Genomic DNA, 21,238 nt, shown 5'->3' with positions numbered 1-21,238 from the left:
GATTCGCAAAGTACAATAGCCGGGGAGCACCTCCTTTGCAATCTACGCGCTGAAGAGTGCCAGAGAGATCCCCCAAGGCTCATATTTAAAGGCCCAAAGCCTAAAAGCATCAAATATGAAAAGCTGACCCCAAAAAAAAAAACTTTCCTAAAATTTTGAGATTTTCCTAAAAATCCGTTGCAAATTGCACAACATCCGTACAAGTGCCACGTCATCATATTTTGATGTGCAAAGTCTTTCAAGTGTGTTCTGCTTTATTTTTAATGCCTTTATGTCACTTGGGCCCCATCGGACGAGGTCCCGCAAGTTGATGGGAACTCTTCTTTAAAAATAGGCCGCTCGTCAAGACTTTGTAAGTCTATAAAACTTCTTCTTCTTCTTCTTCTCCTACTTCTTCTTAGGGTTTTGGCCCCTTGGTCGGGATCTGAAGGTTGGCTCCGTTCTTCACTGGCTTGACACATCAGCAGTTTGTGACAATGGCCATCCTAGACCTCTTAACATCCCGTATGGCGATGTGCAAGGTAGGATTCGTACGTACGAACAAATCCAATCCATACCATATAGCCGTACATATGAATCTATCTATACAGATTTTTTGAGGATTTTCTTTTTTGTCCTAGTGTGTGAATCACTTTGATCTGGAGAATTCACGCACTTTATATTATCACAAATAAGCCTACTTATACTTTAAAAGAAGGATATCGACAAGTATACAGTGAATTGTTTGCAGTCACACCAAAAGTTTTCCCACTTCTTATGCATGGTAATTGTATTGAGTCTCTTCTGCCATATATTGTGTATCAATTTTGTATTTGTTGTATGTAAGATTTGACGAGTTATTGGAGCTTTGTAACTCTTATTCAATTCTATTATTTCAACATGGATGTCACAAGACATATGAAAGTCATTAACACTAGTTCTGTAATTGGACACAATGTCCTGAGACATTAAAGTGTTATGTTTTTCTAGCAACTTATCATAATTGTTTGGTGAATCTAAAAAAACAATTCATAGGTCACGTTCATATCTTAGGTCAGCTATGAGGTGAAGAGCATAGCCAAATTTTACTTTCGCCAAAATTAATACTAAATTAAGATTATGATGATAAGTTTTAAGATGAAAAAATCATAGAACTTTAGTGCAGTTTTAACAAAATTTTCATAAATTGAATATAACTTCTCATCAAAATAAGATTTTGCATAGATTTCAAGGTGTATGGATAGGAAAAAACTTATTATAACAAGAAATTGAGCTTCATAACCTAGTTATGGGACTAGATTTTTGTTATAATCAAAAGACCAAAATCTCAAAAATGCTGACAAAGAGGAAAAATTTGGTCTTTCAAGGCCTCTTTCATTAACATGATGAGGTTATGAAACAAAACATAAGGTGTATAATGTATCTATAGGTCAATACCCATACACTAAGCAATTTTCAAGGGTTCAAACTCATAGGCATCTTGTAATTTAAGCTCATTTTAAAAAATTTGTAGTGCATAATTTCTGGCAAAAAAAACATTACTATGAAAACCTAATGAAAGTGTGTATATAAATCTCCCAATTGTGTCCATGTGAGGTATTTGTATACAAAAAAGTGAGATAAACGAAAAAAATCCAAAAGTGGACTTTATTTTAAGGCTCATCTTTGATAAATAAAAAATCATAATTACAACATGCGTAATTTTTTGGATATGCCATAAATCACCAAATGTGGCTTGCACAACCATTAAAAATTATCACCTTATGTAATGGAGTCATAGATCTAGTATATATGCATCATAAGACATTGTAAATTTAGATGAACTAAATGTTTTGTGTGATCGTTAATTGAATTTGTGAACGTTGCATTTTTTACCCACACGACTTTCTATATTTAATTTTAGTCACAATGAATTTTTTTCTCACATGACAATTGCAAAATATCAAACACATATATAAGTAGTTACCACAGATTATTGCATGCAGCCTCCTCATTTTTTTCTTAGATTAGAGTACGAGTTTTAATGAGACATTGAGTGCTGTTTTACGTAGGTTCTTTCCATGAGTGTAGTTACTATTGAGGTTATGATCAAAAGTGAGGGATTATAATTTCTTTGAGTACTTTGAATAACATTTTATAAGTTTGCAAAAGCATTTCTTGAGATGTGTTCTAGATTTCGTGTACCATTTTATTTAAATTCGCGAAAAAAGGACACTTTGGTGTCCTTTTTGGTACCAAACTAGTGTTAACTCCATAGTTTATGGCATCTTGCCTATCTTTGTTTGTGGCATGAACATTTTGGAGTGATGCTTACAAGTATGTCACAAATCTCCAAAAGCCTTCTAGATTTTAGGCTTTCAAAACAAACATACAAATTACGTATCTAATACTCAAACCATTCAGTACTATGTACCGAAAACGTACCTTTCCACCTTGGCCATGTGGCTTCTCTATTGGATATCCGATTCAATACTCAAACCATTCAGTACTATGTACCAAAAACGTACCTTTCCACCTTGGCCATGTGGCTTCTCTATTCTATCTAATACTCAAACCATTCAATTATATGTACCGAAAACGTATCTTTCCACCTTGGCCATGTGGCTTCTCTATTGGATATCCGATCAAGAGCAGGTGATCTCCTAGCTACCTGGATGTCTTATGGAAACACGTCGTTCGAACCACCCGACCATAGCCACCATTCGGTAGCACCCCCGAGCTGGGACAACATCCAAGGACGTAGGCATGTACCAGTGAGACCGAGCGTCCCATACCACCCAACCTTACCTGCTCGAGGTGATCTCACACATGCCTAGCCTCACAAGCTTACCACTTGCATTCTACTAGTGGAAGTCTTCATTACAAATGAGGCCTTGGCCTCCTTCTGTAAGTGACCCACCACACTGCCTAGCGTCATCACTCTCGTGATCAAGACAATCTTAGAGGCTAGAAGGGTAAATGGTTTGTACTTATGCAAGAGTTTTGACTTTGAGATCCTTTACAGAAAAGGATCCACCAATGAGTTAATGCCATATTAATGGCTAAAATCTAGACAGATTTTTACATGTCTAAGGGGTATATCGTTCTGATTGTTATTTTCTCAAAATATGAAATACGGTCAAGGTTGGACATGACACATATACAGGCTTAGGTGATGCAGAGACCCAAGTGAGTCACGCTAAAGAGACGACACAGAGAGTATTTTCCATAAAAGGTGGATTATTGTTTGGAAATAACAAAATTTGGTGCAATAAATCGATGAGATTCAACTAAGGATTTTGTTCGAATTGCCATAATGTTCCTACTGTTAGATATCCAGGCTTCCAAAGACCTTTGACATTGGTCAAAAGATATTTCGTTTGGTCGAGGATGCGCTATTTTAGAGGGAGGGGAGCTATGTGAAAGAAGTGCTTAAGTGTAAGGTCAAGAAGGTAGAGCACCTTAAGAAAGCTAGCTTGCTACATCCATTAGAAATCCCTAATGCCATGTGATAAAGTATCTCAATGGTTTTTATAATTGGTTTTCCCAATACAAGTCGTGGCAATGATGCCATTTGGGCCGCAGTGGATAGACTTGCAAAAATGGTAAAGTTTATAACAACCAAATTGAAAGTAAATAGCTATGAGTTTGCAGTTTTATTCGTCGATCAACTTTATAAGTTGTGTCACATGTGGCTTACATGAGGATATAGTCAATGATCGAGACAGAAGTTCACAGAACCATTTTGGCAAGATGCATTTGTTCACCTTCATATGTAAACTTCTAACCACCTTAGTCTCATGGACAAATTGAAAGGATGAATCAAACGTTGGAAGACATGTTGAGGGCTTTGTCTCTCCCAGGCACTCTAATTGGGAAAGGTTTTGTCCGCAATTAGAATGTGTCTTTCATGTAGCAAGCATTTTGCAACTAGATTTAGCCCATTCACGTTGATGTATGGGTTTGATCCTAAATCGCCTATCGTTGTTGGCTAGGTGAAAGTCAAAAGATCGCCAAGCTCACAACTTCTTGTATGACATGCTAGAAATGCTTGAATTGGCCAAGAATAGTGCAAGGACAACTCATGACCGAGTTACTACTTGTGCTAAACCAAGTGTGTCCTTGCAAACCTCTAGATGTGGGACAAAGGGGTCTATGTAAAGATACCGAAAGATTCCAAGACTATGCGAACTTGACAACATTATAAGCTTTTAGCTAGATTTTGTGGTCCATTCTTGGTTACGAAAAAAATAGGTCACATTGCTTAAAAATTGGCTCTTCTGTCAAATGTTAGTATGCATCCAGTATTTGCAGCCGGCTGCCTTGAAGAAAAACAAGGTCAAGCTGACACTTTTGTGCCTATTGAGGAAACTTTTTGAAAAGATATCCAAACTGAATATATTTTCTTAAGAGCCAAAGGCCGTTTTAGATCACCGTGCCAATCATTATCATCGATGAGCTTATGATTTACATTTAATTATATGGAGGGTCAATTGGAAGATTGGCTACAGCCTACTTGTATTGAACGCTCAGTATCCCCACTTCACTAAAGAGGACATCGATGGACCTTAAAGAGGGAAGTATGTTATGCCCCCATCACAGGAGAGGGGACCTAATCTGTGGCATCGGCAAGATGGGTATCCAATGTCTGGGCCTTAGTGTAATGTGCAACGGAAGAGAATGATGGTGTATGCTCTAGATGAGTGATCATTGAGTGCTCAAGGTTCCTTTTACTAGAGGAAGGGAGAGCCTTCCTTAGCTTAATGAGAGAATGTGCAATGACCAAAACAAAACGAGAGTGGAAACTGTGAGAGAATAGTGTTGAGAGTGGTAGAGAGAGAGAGAGAAAGAGAATATGACACCAAATGGGGTCCCAAACCCCCCTCCAAGGGCCCCCCTCCCTCCTCTCTATACCTAGAGAGGTATTTGCTTTAGATTACACAAAGTCTGGTACAATGGTCTAGATGTTGTGATGCTTGACGACGACAATGTCGACGATGATGACGATGTCGATGACAAGGGCTTAAATCTGAAAACTCTAGGGATGTTGATGGGTTCTTGTACATGCAACGAAGCTACTGGGCTGAATTGTTGTCATCGGCGACGATGATCGCTGAAAACTGAAAAACGTTGGCTGAACTAAGGGCTGAAAGCTGAAAAAGTTGTCTTGGCCACGATGTAAAGATCGACCGCGACGAGGAAATGCTGATTTGCTAGGGTACTGCGGCAGGAAGCCCGGGAAAATAAGCGTTGCTGCTGGCTAAAAACGTTGATGCCAAAAACGCTTGCCCTGTTGAGAAAACGCTAGAGAGGATGGGGTATTGCAAGCTTGCTGCTGGGTGCTTATGCAAAAATGTGACGTGAACTAGACATCCCTATCTCACACAATCAACTTTGGAAAACCACAAAGGGGATACCAATGCTTAATGAACAAACGTGCTACATCTTGTGTTGTGATTGTGGCCTTACAAAGAATCAACATGCAAACTTGCTGAAACGATCAACAATGGTTAGTATTCCTTGAATGCAAACTCGATGGAAAATTAGTCACAAAATCCATGGAAATATCATGAAATGGGACTTCCGGAATAGGGAGCGGAAGCAAGAGGCCCTGTTGCATACCCCCTAGCGACTTTAACTTTTTGACAAATGGTACACTGTGTGACATACTTAAACACATCTTTTCGCATTTTAGGCCAATAAAAAAATCTTTCTATCTTTTCTGAAGTGGTATTCATGCCTCTGTGCCACCCATGAGTACATCATGTGCATCGTGCAATATGGTTTGCCTCAAAGAAGTAAACACACAAAGACGGTGACGAAAATACAAAAGACCCTCACGAATGAGATAGTTGCTAAGCCCTTGGGAAGCAAGAGCCTCCAACCATTGTGTACCAAACTCAGAATCTGCATTCTGGTTCTTCATGCTGTCAAAAGAGACTCCTTGAATGGAGACTGTTGAGCTTGACTCAAGAGCCAAGATTTGTCTTTTGCGACTGAGCGCATCTGCAACTCAACAGGGTTAGCTTTACAAGGAACATATTCAATCAAATCACCAAATTGCTCAAAAAACTGAGACCAATGTGCCTAGCGGTCACTCCAATGTGCACTAGGCATAGACTGAAGCCACTTGAGGGCTTGATGATCGGCACGAACAGTAAACTCTCTACCATACAAAAAATGCTTTCAATGCTTGAGAGAATGAATGCCAGGGAGAAGTTCCTTATCGTACACAGAATAACTCTTTTCAACACTGTTTAACTTTCTACTAAGAAATGCAACTAGACGACCATGCTGTTGCAACACACCTCACATGGTGACATTACTCGCATTCGTCCATACCTCAAAGATATCATCCCAAGAGACAAGGATGAGACACGAAGCCTCAATCACTGCAACCTTGCGAGCTTCATAAGCCTCAACGGTTGCCTCGAGCAAAACAATGCATTGACGGCGAGTTTTCACCCCTTTCAAAACATCAGCCAATGGTGTGCCAATGCGTGTAGAATTCTTTCTATGCGAACTATATGTCTGACAAAAAGAACGCACATCATAGGTTGTTTTGAGCAAATCCCAATTACGAACCTGTTCTAGCTTTGCGGGGTCCAACTTGACACCGTCTGTAGAAATGATATAGCCCAAATAAGTAAATTATGTTAGAAAAAATTCAAACTTCTTAGCTGCAATGTGCAGTTGACACTCATTTAAAGAGTTAACATCCTTTCTACATCTCGTTCATACTATTTCCATGATGCAGGAAAAATGAGAATGTCATCCAAAAAAATAAAAACACATACTTTAATCGTGTCACCAAAATGACCTACCACGAGACGGTTAATCGTACCCACGGCACCTGTCAATCCAAAAGGCATAACAACATACTCCCATTGCCCCCGCTCCATGCACAAAGTGGTCTTATAGATGTTGCCCTTGAATACCCTTACCGGATGGTACCCACTTTTGAGATCGACCTTGCTGAAAACCTTCGCGCCATTGAGCCTATCGAGGATATTCTCAATGCGAGGCATCGGAAACGTGTTCTTGACGGTCAAAAAAATTTGAGTGCCTTGTAATTTACACATAAACGAGAAGACCCATCTTTCTTGCACACAAACAAAATAAGAACAACAAAAGGACTTACACTAGGGCGTATCATTCCTCCAGCCACTAGCTCGATGAGTTGCCGCTCTAACTCTGCTTCTTGAGACTTGTTCAAATGGTAGGGAGCCTTAATGACTGGTTGTGCTCCCTCCATGAGTTCAATGCAATGATCCTCCAAGCGAGAGAGAGAGAGAGAGAGAGAGAGAGGAAGATCATCTTGCAAGAAAAGATGCTCATACTTCTTAAACAAACCTAAGTATCGTTCAGGGTCTTGAGATCCTGCGTCACTTGAGTGGCATAAATGAATGCCGCTTGAGCTGCTCGTCGTAACTCACACTTAGCATGCACATGAGAAATGAGAGGTAAAGAATGGAGGAACCTACCGGTGAGAGAGTGAGCGTGTTTTCTTTCCAACTACTTTGTGGATCGTGCTCACGAAACCATTTAATGCCGAAAATCATCACATCCTGAGAGAGGAGAAACAACAAATTTACGGCGGAAAGATGCATGTTGAAAAGAAACTAACACACTAGGGCAATCTGGCGTGATTAAAGAGTGCATGGGAGCAAAACCAAACACCTTGATAGGAGCCGTTGGAATAGCTTCTAGGCGAGCCCTCTTTACAAGAGAATCACTAACCACATCATGCATATTGTTAAAATCGAACAAAACCAAAATCGAACAAAACCAAAACACGTTGACCATTCACATGACCATAACGTTTAAAGAGAGATTCATCAGGGTACTCATAAAAAATGTGTGTTGTACTTTCTCGATTAACCAAGGTACTGACAAAAGATGTGGATTCTATGGTTGCTTTTGGGGATGCTTTCTTAAGACAATCTTTTTTTACATGACCCTTAATGTGACATTGAAAGCATCTTCCTTCTTTACCATAAATGACACGTTCTTCAAGAGTTAACCATCCTCCTAAGATTCCTTGAGCAGATTTTTCATGAAGTGTCAACTTGGGTTTATCTTGCGATTTAGCCTTTCCTTTATTTCCATGTGAGAGTTTTGTGCTCTAGGTGTAGAGGAAGATTGAGAAGGGTTTAGGCTTCTTGCCTTTCTGGTCCTCTTTATCATCTGAGTCAGCTGGTCTTTTCCTTTGTGGACACAATTTGCAGCAAAGTGACGAGGCTGCTAGCATATAAAGCATTTATTTTCAGCCATTAAGACCTTCTTTTTCTCGAGTGACTTACGCACAAAGGGCTTCCTTTTCTGTTTCTTTGCCTGCGCCCCAGAAGTCCCGATTGAGTCCTTAACCTTGTTGACCTTTTCCCGACTCCGGTGACGCTTCAAGAGCCGTTTTCACAAAGGGCTTCCTTGCTGAATTTTTCTTCTGCTGCCCTCCTTTTTCGTTGCTCGGAAACCCACTGTCCTCTCCTTTCAACAAGGCAAGACTAGTGTTAGCAACTTCCATGAGCTGGGCGAGGGTAGCCACTCTGTTCTTGGTCCAGTAGTCCCAAAGCCCTTTAGGGCCTAAGCAGCCCACAACAGTACTTCTCTATCTGCCTTGTCAATGGCACAAATCTGTAGGAGGTTACTAAGAGTAACACATTACAAAACCTCCGATTGTACTCCAGCAAGCTCTTACAAGTAGCTAAAGTAAGCTGGTGCCAATCTGCCATGACGTCGGCTTCAAATTCTTAGAGGCCTCTGTAAAATTCCCTCCTGCATAAGCTGTATCAAACTGCTAGAGAAAAGTAAGAGCTTTGCCTAATCCTCAAAGCCACTGAAAGTGCTAAACTTTACAGCTGCACAACCTTCTTTGAAAGCTTTCGGCTTTTCCAACGCCCCAGATTGTCATAAGGAATTGTTTGCAACATGGGCACTTAGAAGGAATAATCCGCGCATCTTGGCCATTGACATTTTGCGTCATAGGTGCCATATCTGGGTGCTGTCCAGAAAAACCAGCCATGCCAAAATTACCCTGTGGCACACCAAACTGGCCCTGGTTGCTCTGAAAGAGTTGGTGCATGCCGATGCTATATTTGCTATGGCACTGGTGGCGCTTACAAGAACTCCATAAACCTTGGGTTCTGCACGAGTTGCAAAAACACATTCACCGCGGCAACTAATTGAGTCCTGAACGCATCATCCTCAAGTTGCCCAGTCATAAAGCCGTGCATTGAAGGAGCATTCACATCGGGAAAAGGTACAGGCAGAGGTGGCCGTGAACTCTTGCCAACCTCAAACACTGTACGAATTTCCTGCATGTCCTTCAAAGAGGAACCCTCTGCCATGATGCCCTTCCCTTTGTCGGCCATAGTATAATCCCACTTTCGTATACTCTGTTCTATGTCTTCTTGAAGAAAAAGTGATTCTGTCTTGGCAACGGAACCTTGAAACCGGCCCGTAGCGCGGTAGGCTATGGCTTTCACCCGAAATTCTTTACTTTACTTCAGATTTTTACACACAGAGAGAATTTTGCAAAGGTAACCTACAAGGGGAATTAACACTTAAAGCACACACACAGCTCGGAAGCTAGAATGCTCCGAGCAGACATCGACAACCTGTAGGCCCCAAAATTGGCGCCCCTTTTGGTATTTCTTTATTCTTTAAGAGGGTAAATTACAAAGAAGAGTCTTGGGAATTCTTTACCTGTATCAGCTAGGTACCACCTATTCTGTTGGCAACATAACAACCCCAAAACTTGCACGAAACCAATTCCCCTGCTGGAACTCACTTCCATTGACATAAACCCTCTGTTTTCTGCCCAAAAATAGTAAATAAAGCATGCGTTTTTGCCATGTTTTCAGCCCTAAACAATCCCTGAACTCTCCTCTAACAATGGGGCACTGTTCCCAATGGTTCTCGCATCCGTATGGCAGCGCTGAAAACGCACCTGTACGGTGAGGTTATCACCCTCACCGGTGCTTGCTTTTGGAGCAACAGTTAGCTATTCCTATTCCTGCTCAGAGAGGCTCTTGCCTCAGCAAAAACGCATATGCCCACACAACTGTACATGGGTCAAATGAAGAGCCCTCTTGTGGGGCATCACATTACTGCACGTAGAGGGGAGAGAGAGAGAGAGAGAGAGAGAGAGAGAGAGAGAGAGAGCAATGTAAGGTGTGCAGGACATGACTCACTGTACATGAGGGAAAGCTTGCAATCAATAGCTCTTGACTTGTGACAAGCTTGCAAATGAGGCTCTCCTAGCTAGAAATCGAGCGCTACCACTTGCTGCATGAGGAAAGTTCACCACAGTGTGCCACTTGGCACATTTACAAGCAATTTCCCGCTTTGGGCTTCCGGCTTAAAAATCTCCCGAGTGGTTGCTCAATTGACTTTGCTGTAGAGTTCTAAAATGTTCCCCTTGTCATTCCGGAGGTAATGACCCGAGCAGATTTCATGGTCCAAAATATCAACTCCCTTAACTTTAGGGGATACTTCTGTTGGACTCCCACTGGTCATCTGACCATCTATCCCCACTGGGACCGCATCCAAAAATGCAATGTAGCCCAGTTGTCAGGTACTTTCCTTTGGCGATCCCACCTTGGCACTGTGCCTTTGTTGAGTTCACTTCCCAGAATCCACCAACTTGCTAAGTGCGATGGGGGGACCTACATGATCTTGAACTCAGCCTAGACATCCTTTTACTATACGAGTACCAATGCCGACCAACTTCCCGTGCTGCGGGTGAAACTACCGTTTACATTGGCCATACAATGTCCGACCATTTGCAACTTCAAAAAGAGGGTCTCAAAAATTAAACAAAAATCATTGAAAAGAAACCAACAACTAAGGTTAGAAGTTGCCAGGTCCTCGTGACTTAGTTAACAGTTGCCACGTCCTCGTAACATGTTCTCCTTAGGCTTGCCTTTGTTGTGCTCCATTTCTTGGGCGAGGACTATCGCCATTGCGGCATTGTAGTTCGTAGGGTTGAAGACTTGCACATCGAACTTGATGTACTCATCCAACCCAAAAAGGAAAGCCTCCTTTCGTTCTGCATCCATTTGCGCAATTGGACGCCAATCTGTAAAATACGATTAGAAAAAGACATAAAAGGAGTGCCATTTTTCTTAAGACCGTGCCAATCTTCTTTTAATCAATCTAGGTAATGAGGTGGCATAAAGCGAGTCTTGAGCTTCTCTTGGAAGTCGCCCCAACTGAGAGAGGGGTACGCCTTCCTCGGCATGCTCAAGATGCTGACCAAATTGTGACTCCTGCCAAGCTTGATACCAATTGATGGCATTACCCGCTAGATACATGCTAGCAGTCAAAACTATATTATTGCTTGTTTTCTTGGTAGTCGCAAAGTAAGCATTAAATTGATACAACCAAGAATGATTCACAGAAGCATTCATCTTACCATCATACTTACTGAACGTCAACTTCTCAGTGACTTGATTGTTGGAGTCGTCGCCTCTACCTTTGCTACGTAATGACTTGCCGGCCAACCTTGGGTGGCTCGCTCTTTGTGGAGAGTAAATGTAGGACCAACTCCTGCATGACTTGGTCCCTCTGCGCCTCTCGCTCTAACTCCATAGCCACTCGCTTTTCTTCGGCCTCTATGCGTTGAGCCTCGCGAGCTTGCTCACACTCCAGCTCCATAGTTGCCCTTCTTTCTTCAACTGCTATGAGTTGAGCTTCGCGTGCTCATTCACGCTCAAGCTCTATAGATGCCCTTCGTTCTTCCGTTCTCTATCTATGGCCCGGCACGTTGAACCTCTTGTTGTAGCATCACCTCCATCATTGACTCGACCAAAGTCTCCATAGGGCTTGATACAATCCGTGGCATAGATGGGGATGAGGGAGGATCGGGGAACAATCCTCCTGGTGTAGAAACTTCGTCTCCTCCAACTCCATTCTCATCACCTTCACCCAGTATCCATTCCGCTTCGAGTGATGACCATGCACTCAGTTCTTAGGTACTCAGGGCTCTTTGGTTCTTGAGTTCTTAAGGTTCTTGAGTACTTGGGTTCTTGAGGTTCTTGGGTACTTGGTTTCTTGCTTGCAATCTGCGTTTAAGAAGGCTTTAATCTTACCCAAGCTCAACTCTTTCCTGCGGGTGCACCCCTTGGCGGCCTTGCGCTCACACCAAGGTTGCTTTTTCCCACCTCATGTCGATTGGCCTGCCGCTAAGTGCAAGGTCTGCTCTCAATAAATGGAAAAGTGGAACGAAGGGAGGTTGCACAAGCCCTTCTTTTCTAGGTTACTTGACACTCTTCAAAAACACAGATTAGGGATTGACACGCCCAAGTGGTCTTGGGTTACGTGCAATCACAACAAGCAGAAAAAAAATGTGGTTCTTCGTGCTTCTTTACTTGAGCGATGATACCGAACATTGCCAAAGAGCTCCGATACCAATGGAATGTGCAGCGTAAGAGAATGATGGTGTAGCTCAGGATGAGTGATCATTGAGTGCTCAAGGTTCCTTTTACTAGAGGAAGGGAGAGCCCCTTAGCTTAATGAGCGAATGTGCAATGACCAAAACAAAAGGAGAGTGGAAATTGTGAGAGAATATCAATAGTTCATATGCAGTTTGGAAAAAAGGGATCATGCGGTAAAAATGCTTATGCTGGGAATGCTTATGCTGGGTATTCGGTATTGATGCTCGTGATAATGGGTTGTGCAATCAGAGGATATGCAGTTACTCTAAGTGCCTGGACATGCATGTATTGCGTCCAGGCTCACAAGGTTGCTAGAACACTTCCAAGGCTATCCTAAACCCTAGAAATAGGAGTTACAACTTGTCCAAGTGCACATAGGGTTAGATGTGCACTTGACACTTAGTGTGAGCCATACAAATAATGCCGTCACTTCGTAAAAGCGTGGACCACACATAAAGCTCTTTCTCATATGTACGATAGCACATTTCAGTATCAAAAAGCTTCTTGCATTCAAATGTAGCAATAGGTCCATCGTGATAGCGTTGCACCAACTGCATAATCACTATTAATCCATCTCAATACGAATGGCCTCCTAAGATTCACAACATGCAACATTGGCACATTAGTCACCCAATGCTTTAGTGTCTTAATTACAGCTCTCATTGAGACGCTCATTCCACACAAGGGCTTTGAGTTTGTCCACTTCCCATCAGGCAGCCTCACTCTTTTATTGCACCTCAAAAGTAGGGAGCGATGTGGGCCTTTTAAAAGTGTTTTGAAGGAGCAACCTTGAACCATAAATGCAGCTTGTTTCAACCCTACCTGCCATTTCTCCAACTCCTTTGATGTTTTTGGCTCACAAAGCTTGCATGGAGGAAGTTCATGGCTGTAAATCAGCGACATCAGAAGGTCTTTCCCATTTTGTCTTTGCAGCCATTACCTTCCCTCAGATACAGCTCATAGACCATTTGCCGAAATCTTCAATGATCACTTGCATGCCAATCATAAATTATTAAGAAGCCACACCTAGATCAATAAGTATAGGAGTCAAAAAAGAAGAATAAGTCCGCATACCAAAACTTGACGTGCTGAGTCCTGACAATTTTGCTTATAAAAAAAAATGAAATCTCTTGACAATAGAGGTGTGTCATCCATAGGTAAATCAATGTACAAACCAAGCCATTATGGATGATGATCTGACATTTGAGGAGACTAGGAAGATATACCTAGATGAATCCAAGATAAGCCCAGATTCACCTTTAAAGGAAAAACATGCAAGGTATGGACTCATGGTAATCATCCACAAGACAAAATTACTATCAACTCCATCATGCATAGTATTGACTAAATACTAGGACATCCCCACTAACATCGTCAATACCCAATAGTGGGTGTAGAACTAGGTACCAATGCACGCCCACACCACATGCATCAATACAAAGATCTGTGTACTGAGTTTCTGTCACAACTCTAGAGATGCAGGGCAGACTCAGCCATAAAGGACCCTCGCAATAAAAGCAGAATTAAATAGAAAAATTAGCACAAAAATGCATTGATCTGCAATTGGGACGCAAAGCCCCTATGCTCCCATAGCCGAAAGACTAGTTTCTTTCAAGGCTATGTATCTTCATCAGGAAGCCCTAGACGTCTCAGGCCTGAATTGCTTCACCTTGTTGAACATTCAAAATCCCTCTTTGAGTAAACAGTAGTAGCTACCTCTGGTGTCAAATTGATGTGGCTACCTTTCTGATCTCATCATACACCAGGTAGTGACACACATACTTCTTGGCTGTGTTATGACATAATCGGCATTCACGACTCTTTCAAGACCCCTCCAACTGTCCATCTCCAACGAGTCAGTGCAAGGATACGTGTGGTTGTCCACAATAGTGGTCAACATACTAGGAGACATCCTTAAAGGTATCATGTATTAGTTTTTAAACGCTACACTACCACATTGAATGGAGGGAGTTCCTACCATTGCAATAAGTCGTTGAAGGGTGAGGCGTTGTTGTTGGGCCTCTACAGCAACCATAGCAGCTGCGGCCTCCTTTCCTAGAGTCAGCACTGACGAGGTAAGCTCTGCTAGCTTCACCTCAGCTGCCTGCATTTTGTAAGTATTCTCCACACTTCCACCTCCTTCTTTGGCTTTCAATTGTCTTCTAGAAACTTCCACTGCCTGTTTACCAAATCTTCATGCTCCTAAAATTCACAGAGAAGACACTTCTAAAACATTTAAAGCCAGTGTGGGATCAATGTATGCGTAAAACCTGAGCTTCAGCTTCTTGACGAAGGCGATCATAACGTTGACAAAGATGTCTTGCATCCTCCAATGGAGCACCCATGACCATGGATCTCAATGGCTCCGCAACCTACAGGTCATTGCTAGTTATTAACATCAAAGATCAACTAGGAATTAAATAATGTAAAAAAACACCACTGGGAAGCATGTGCATTGTGAATGTGCAAACCAAGTAGACAGAAGATATATCCCTTCAAAAGGTCACAAAAAGTCTAAACTTACGAATTATGAGGGCTAAAACACTCCCAAAAACAGAAAAGCAAGGCACAAAAGAAAACAGACAAAGAAAAAAATCTAAATCACCTTCTTTGTTTCTAAAACAAACAAAAAAGATTTTTTAAAAAACCATTATTTACTTGAAAATGCTAGACTTACAAGGATTTTGCTAAAAAAAACCATGACAAAAATTGACGACAGAAAGGTACTGGAGTGCACTAAATTTATTTTGTTCAGAACTTCTAATCCATTTACCTTAACACGTGAATGTTATGAGGAATGGCATTGGTGTGTATCAAATGTTAGTAGGCTTGTCAAAACAAAAACAGCGCCAAACCTTTAAATCAGAGTGTAGTCTCAGAAAACAAGACCTGAGTTCCCAAACCTCGATGCAGAGTCTCCCTTTCCTTCTCCAGTTGAAGCACTGAGTTTCCAAAAAGATTAGAAGCCCGACCAAGAGGACCTGTGGAGTTAGGCCCTTCTGCTGCATACTTGCAGCAATCTTCTGCCAATTTCGTGTCTACAAAGGCCACAAGTATATAGATCAAACTTCGAGTTTCTGAAAACAAATTCAACACACTCATGCACACTCAACATAGGATGCAATGCTCTCATCTTATTTTTTGAATATTCAGGCTAGCATGCTAAGCTGATCCTTAAACCATAGGTTGGCGTCCAACGCATGACTCAAAGAGCATGGCTTCATGTTGAAGTTTTACCACACAAAGGATCCTCCTTGTTTCTGTGGCTCAGTTATCAGCCATGTTTAGAAGTGGCTACAAGGAGCAGAACACAATCTCGTCCTGTTCACAATTAACCAATTGGATTAGATTTTCTATTAGTTGCAGTATCATTTGCATGGGGTGTGCAATGCAAAACAAAACACTGCTTTCTTCTCTTCTCAGCTGCACCATGCCAGATTGAATTTGATGTAGATTTGTGGTTTTCTCCGCAACGTGGATACCACTACATTTGAGGTATGTGTGTTATGAATGGAACATAAAAAGGAAAATCATGATTCATTATGAAATATCACAACCGGCAGATCAGTGCTCTCCAAAATAGGCTAGCCATGTGAGGATCATGATCACTGACAATGGTCTTTGGCATCTCATGATGTTTGAAAATGGTCTTCCTCAGAGAAGTTTGACGGAGATGAGGCATCCATGACAGTGCTTGCTTGCTGCTGCTGCTGCTCGTTCATATCCCGCCATTGCCAGCAGCCTCTCTCTCTGCTGCTGCTGCTCCTTCATATCCCGCCATTGCCAACAACACCTCTCTCTGCCGGCGTTTCTGCCCTGCCCTACCCTAGCCTGCAACGTTGCTTCTGCTGCTCCCCGCCAGGCTGCAGGGCCAGCGCCTGGACAGAGTAGTTAAACCCAGCCCTGCCTCCCTCAGACATACAGCCCTCACAAGCCCACGACTCCCGCCCCCTCAACCCGCCCTCTGTCGGCTCCGCTGCCTCTGTCGGCTGCTGAATCGGCCCCTGCCGGCGCCCAACCTCGGTGTCGGCTCCGCCGCTGTGTCGGCCCCACTGCCTCTGTTGGCTGCTAAATCGGCCCCTGCCGGTGCCCAACCTAAGAACAAGGGTAAACAAGGGCTCCCACAGGCCACAGTTCTCACAGCTTTGGCTGTCCACATGACAGGGGGTTTCCACAAGCCACAGTTCTCACAGCTTCGGTTGTGTGTGGACACTCGACAAGGAGAAGTTTCCCATAGGAAACATGACGACCAAAGCAAATACCCCGAAGACGAAAACATGACCGAGTTTTGCTGCAGTTTTAGCAGCCCCGAGCAAATCCGATCGAATCGAGCACCTCCAAACAGATCTCGATCGGGTTATGGAAGAGAATCGCGACCTCAAAGCTCGCATTAGCAAGCTTGAGGCACAATTTGATTCCATGGTCGATCTTGCCACCAACAAAGTAAAGAAGTCGAAGCCAAGGCCATTGAAACCCGCTCAGTAACACTTGCAAAGGTGAAGACATGTGTGACAATAGAGCTTCAAGAACAACGACTCCAAGAAGAAAATACCCTTAAGATCCGCATTGGTGGACTACCTCAAGCATGGGAAACGACCAAGAATGACTTCTCGGAGTGCATCAATTTCCTCAACGAAACCCTCAAGCCGATAAAACTCGACTACAATGCAATAGATTTGTAAGGTGCAGCGGAAGTGAATGTTCAACTTTGCTCAAGATGAGTACTCCGAACAGTGCTCAAGGTTCCTTTTACTTAGGGAAGGGAGAGCCTTCCATCCTTTAATGAGAGAGTGCAAGTGATCACAAACAAGTGGATAAACATTGTGAATGAAGGTGCTGAGACTGAGAGATAGAGAGAGAAGAATACGACACCAGAAAGTTGTCAAACCCTCCTCCAAGGGCCCCTCTCTCGCCATCGAGAGAGGTCTATGCTATTGATTGACAAAAACTAGTACACAATGCTGATGCAAAGTGTATCTATGTTGAAGTCGACGGCGACGACGATCTAATGATTTTGCTTGCGGGAGAATGCTGTTTTGAACTGCTGAAAATCGCTGACCATGCTGCCCCTTGACACAGAAAGGAGTACCTTTTTCGTGGGGACCCACAGAGGTGACTATCTTTCGGACATTGAAAGAGAAATTGACTACGGGACCTATTTTGACTTTGCCGGACTTGCAGAAGTCATTTGAAGTATATTGTGATGCTTGTGGTCGTAGTCTGGGTACGGTCTTGATGCAAGAAGGCCATGTCATAGCTTACGAGAGCCGTTTGTTCTCTAAGCCGGAGATGACAGCACAGATTTATGAGAAAGAGCTTTTGGCGGTTATCCATGCTCTTACTCAGTGGCGGCATTACCTACTCGGAGCGGATTTTATTGTCTTTACAGACCATCAAACTTTGTGCTACTTCTTGTCACAGAAGCAGCTTTCGGAAAAGCAGATGCGGTGGGCGAACATCTTGTCACAGTTTCACTTCGAGATTGTCCATGTGAAGGGACAGAAGAATGTGGTGGCAGATGCTTTGTCTCGGAAACCGTTGGTTCTGGCTATTTCCGTGATACATCATAGGAGCTTCGAGGATATGGTCGATCAGTATGCCACAGATACAGATTTTGCAGATATTTTCACACGGATACGGGATGGGGAGACAGTAGCTGGATACTCCCTTCAGGAAGGCTACTTGATGAAAAAGACTATGTTGTGCGTTACACAGCCATTGAGGGAAAAGGTTATGATTGAATGACACTGTCCACCTTTTACAGGTCACCGCGGCATTGCTACCACCACGAAAGGGGTAGAGAGATATTTCTTTTGACCGAGACTCAAGAAAGATGTGGAAGAGTTTGTGCGCGGTTGCTTGGTATGCCAGAAGGTCAAGTTTGACAGGCATAAAGCACAAGGATTGTTAAAGCCTTTACCCATACCCACCCACCCCTGGAAAAGTATTGAAATGGATTTCATTTTTGATCTCCCGAGAATACAGAATGATCACGATGATTTTCCGATTACATGGCATGTCTGAGACGATTGTCTCCGACAGAGACCCCAGATTTATGAGTTTGTTTTGGAAGGCAATTTGGGAGAACATTGGCACACAGTTGCAGTTCTCGTCATCGATCCACTTGCAGACTGACGAGCAATTTGAGATTGCCAATTCACTGATTTTAGATTTATTGAAGTCTTGTATCTCAGATCAGCAGACTCAATGGGAAAAGAACTTACCTTTGGTGGAATTTGCCTACAATAACACGATACACTCTTCGACGGGGAAGACGCCATGTGAGATTGTTGAAAGTGTTGCGAAGGTTCCATCCTTCCTGAGCACGAAAGATTAGATATTGGAAGCGGATGAATATTTGCGAGATTTGGTACGGCTTTTGCCAAGGTTCGCGAGACTTTGCAGGAGTCTCAAGAACGAGAGAAAAGGGCAACGGATCGCCATTGTCGCGACTTGAAATTGAAGGAGGATGATTGGGTGCTCTTACGTTTTGAGAAGGCACTCCTACGAAAGAAAAAGAGAAAGGAGAGGCTTTTTCCAAAGCTTAGTATGCGATACTACGAACCTTTCCAGATCACTAACAAGATAAATGATGTCTCCTTCCGATTGAAACTGCCGGATTCACAATGCATTGCATGTGAGTCTCTTGAAACCTGTTAAGGGTGATGAGCAACCCGAAGTGGAAGAAAACGAGGAGATTCTTGTTCCTGAACAGATTTTGGCACATAACGATACGAAGAAAGGTAAAGTCCGAAGGCGGTTCTTGGTTAAGTTCAAGAACTTTCCTACATTTGATGCGAAGTGGATAGAGGAGGAGGACCTAGCAGATACTCCTCGGATTGTGAAACTTTACCTCGATGTTTTGGTTTAGCATAGTCTACTCCAAATGGAACCCAGAAATTCAGCTTGGCCAAAGATCTGGTGCAGTGGGATGCACAAGAGAGGAGTTACTCCGCTCCTTTGTCAATAGATGCCTTGATTTTGATACTAAAGTCACTGATGTCTCTTTGAGCTTCAGGGATACTGAGAGCTGACAGTATTCTGCTGGATGACTTTAAGAAATGGAATTCTTGATAATGATACTGATTTGTTCTTGACTTCTTGTGAGTGCAGGAACTGACAGACAAAATGACTGCAGCATTTTGGTCTGATTGATCTCGAATAGACATGGTTGCAATAGGGGTTAGTCAATCGGACATCGATGAGGTCCCGATTGGACCTAGATATGATTGCTAGCTACATTGCCGATAAATCATGGTCTAAGATCCGAATGAATGTTGAATGTCATGTGATGTCCTGTGATGTCTTGTGATGTAGTGTGATGTGACTGTCAATTTGGTACATGTGCTAGATGTGTGTCCCTAGTACGTAGGTACTAACAGTCAGTGTCTGCTAAGACGGTTTATGGCTTTTGTCGGTTTTGCAAGCGTAATCGCAGTCGATTACATTGCTTTCAAGAGGGGGGTATGTCACAAAGTGATGACGTGGCGGACAGCAAAAACCCTAATTTCTACTAGAAACCCTTAAAGACCTGCCTAATTTCTGCCACAAACCCTAATTTTTGGAAATCGCGGGGGGCTTTTTTTTTTTTTTAAATGATGAGCGACGCGAATCTTGCTTTTTACTCTACGCAAGAGAAAGGAAGAGAATGCTTTTTTTTTAATAAAAAAAAGAGAAGAGTTTGAGAGAGAAGAGCTTTTGAGCTCTTATGCTTTTAACTGGAAAGCTTTTGGGGCTCTGCTTTTGGGCATCCCTTGTAATCTTTAAATTAGTGGTGAGGGCCTCACTTCTCAGAGCATCTAGAGGCAGAGTCTGAGAGTGAAACCCTAGCCACTCTCTTGTACTCTGATCTGATTAATATGAAAAGAAATACCGAAAGGGGCGCCAGTCTTTGGGGCCAATATCTCTAGGCACGGAACTCCGCCGGGCCAGTGCAAATCTATTGTGATCTGTGAATTGTTTTGAAGTGGTTATTTGGTGCTGTCGCGATTGATTCTTGACTTGGAGTGTCCAAGTCTGTTACATACTGCACCGTAGAGAGGGTCTCCACATAGTGCAACTGCTACCCAACAAAAACGCTGAGGCTGATCTGAAAAACGCTGATAAGCTAGGCAAAAACGCTAAGAATGTAACCTACAGTGCTGCCAACCAAGGCCAGATCTGCCCCCAAGGGCTGCCCACTAAGGGCGCCCCCCCTCTGGGCTCTACTGCAATATAGGCAAAGAGATGACCCCCCCTCTCCCTATATAGGCAAATAACCAACCAACCTGCCAGACCCAGCACTATATCTCCACGACCTCATAAATGGGGGACAATGAGAGAAAGGGGGAGAAAAGGCACCGGATGCCCATAGGGCTCAGGGGAAAAATATACCAAGGCTAGGGAAAAATATTCCCAGCCTGCAGGAGCACAGACGGCCATGGAACCAAGCCAAAACCGACCAGCTGCTGCTTCTTCTTAGGGTTTAGGCCCCTCAGCCAAGATCTACAGGCTGGCTCAGTTCTTTAGTGGCTTGACAAGGTAGCAGTTTGTGACAGGGAGCCTTTATGCAATTGGAGATTTTGATCATATTTCGAGCTTACTTAGAGGAAGAGGGAGTGCTTCTTCTCAAAATGCAAGAGGGAGGTCAGCATTCTCGCGTCCAATGCGAGGCAGCTATAGTCTCGGTCTGAACCTTTTGAAGGATCACACTGCTCCCTATATCTAGGCGACATTTGTTTCTTGACCTCAATCCAAAGGAGATAGTCAAAGACGTATGGCAGTTATGGGCCTTCACAATCTGACCTCTAGCTCAACTCCAATGGGATCCTCTGAGTGGTTGTGGGGAGATCCCTTTGCCTCTC

The 21,238-nt window shown here is 43.0% G+C and overlaps 1 protein-coding gene across 2 annotated transcripts in view; it reads right to left on the bottom strand.

Annotated features, from left to right (window-relative positions):
• LOC147455931 (SH3 domain-containing protein 2-like) overlaps nucleotides 1-21,238 on the bottom strand; it is a 55,371-nt gene that overhangs the window by 22,597 nt on the left and 11,536 nt on the right. For both annotated transcript variants that reach the window (XM_086514559.1, XM_086514558.1), the window contains exons 4-6: nucleotides 15,285-15,433; nucleotides 14,666-14,767; nucleotides 14,374-14,574 (exon numbers count right to left, since the gene is read on the bottom strand). In XM_086514559.1, coding sequence (XP_086370685.1) covers nucleotides 14,374-14,574; nucleotides 14,666-14,767; nucleotides 15,285-15,433 — 452 coding nt within the window. The remainder of the gene's footprint in view (nucleotides 1-14,373; nucleotides 14,575-14,665; nucleotides 14,768-15,284; nucleotides 15,434-21,238) is intronic.

Source organism: Adiantum capillus-veneris, chromosome 6 (assembly GCF_014529385.1).
Source record: "Adiantum capillus-veneris isolate H3 chromosome 6, ASM1452938v2, whole genome shotgun sequence".
Lineage (NCBI taxonomy): Eukaryota > Viridiplantae > Streptophyta > Polypodiopsida > Polypodiales > Pteridaceae > Adiantum > Adiantum capillus-veneris.
The sequence above is the reverse complement of the archived record's forward strand: the minus strand, read 5'-3'. Positions and strand labels throughout refer to the sequence as shown.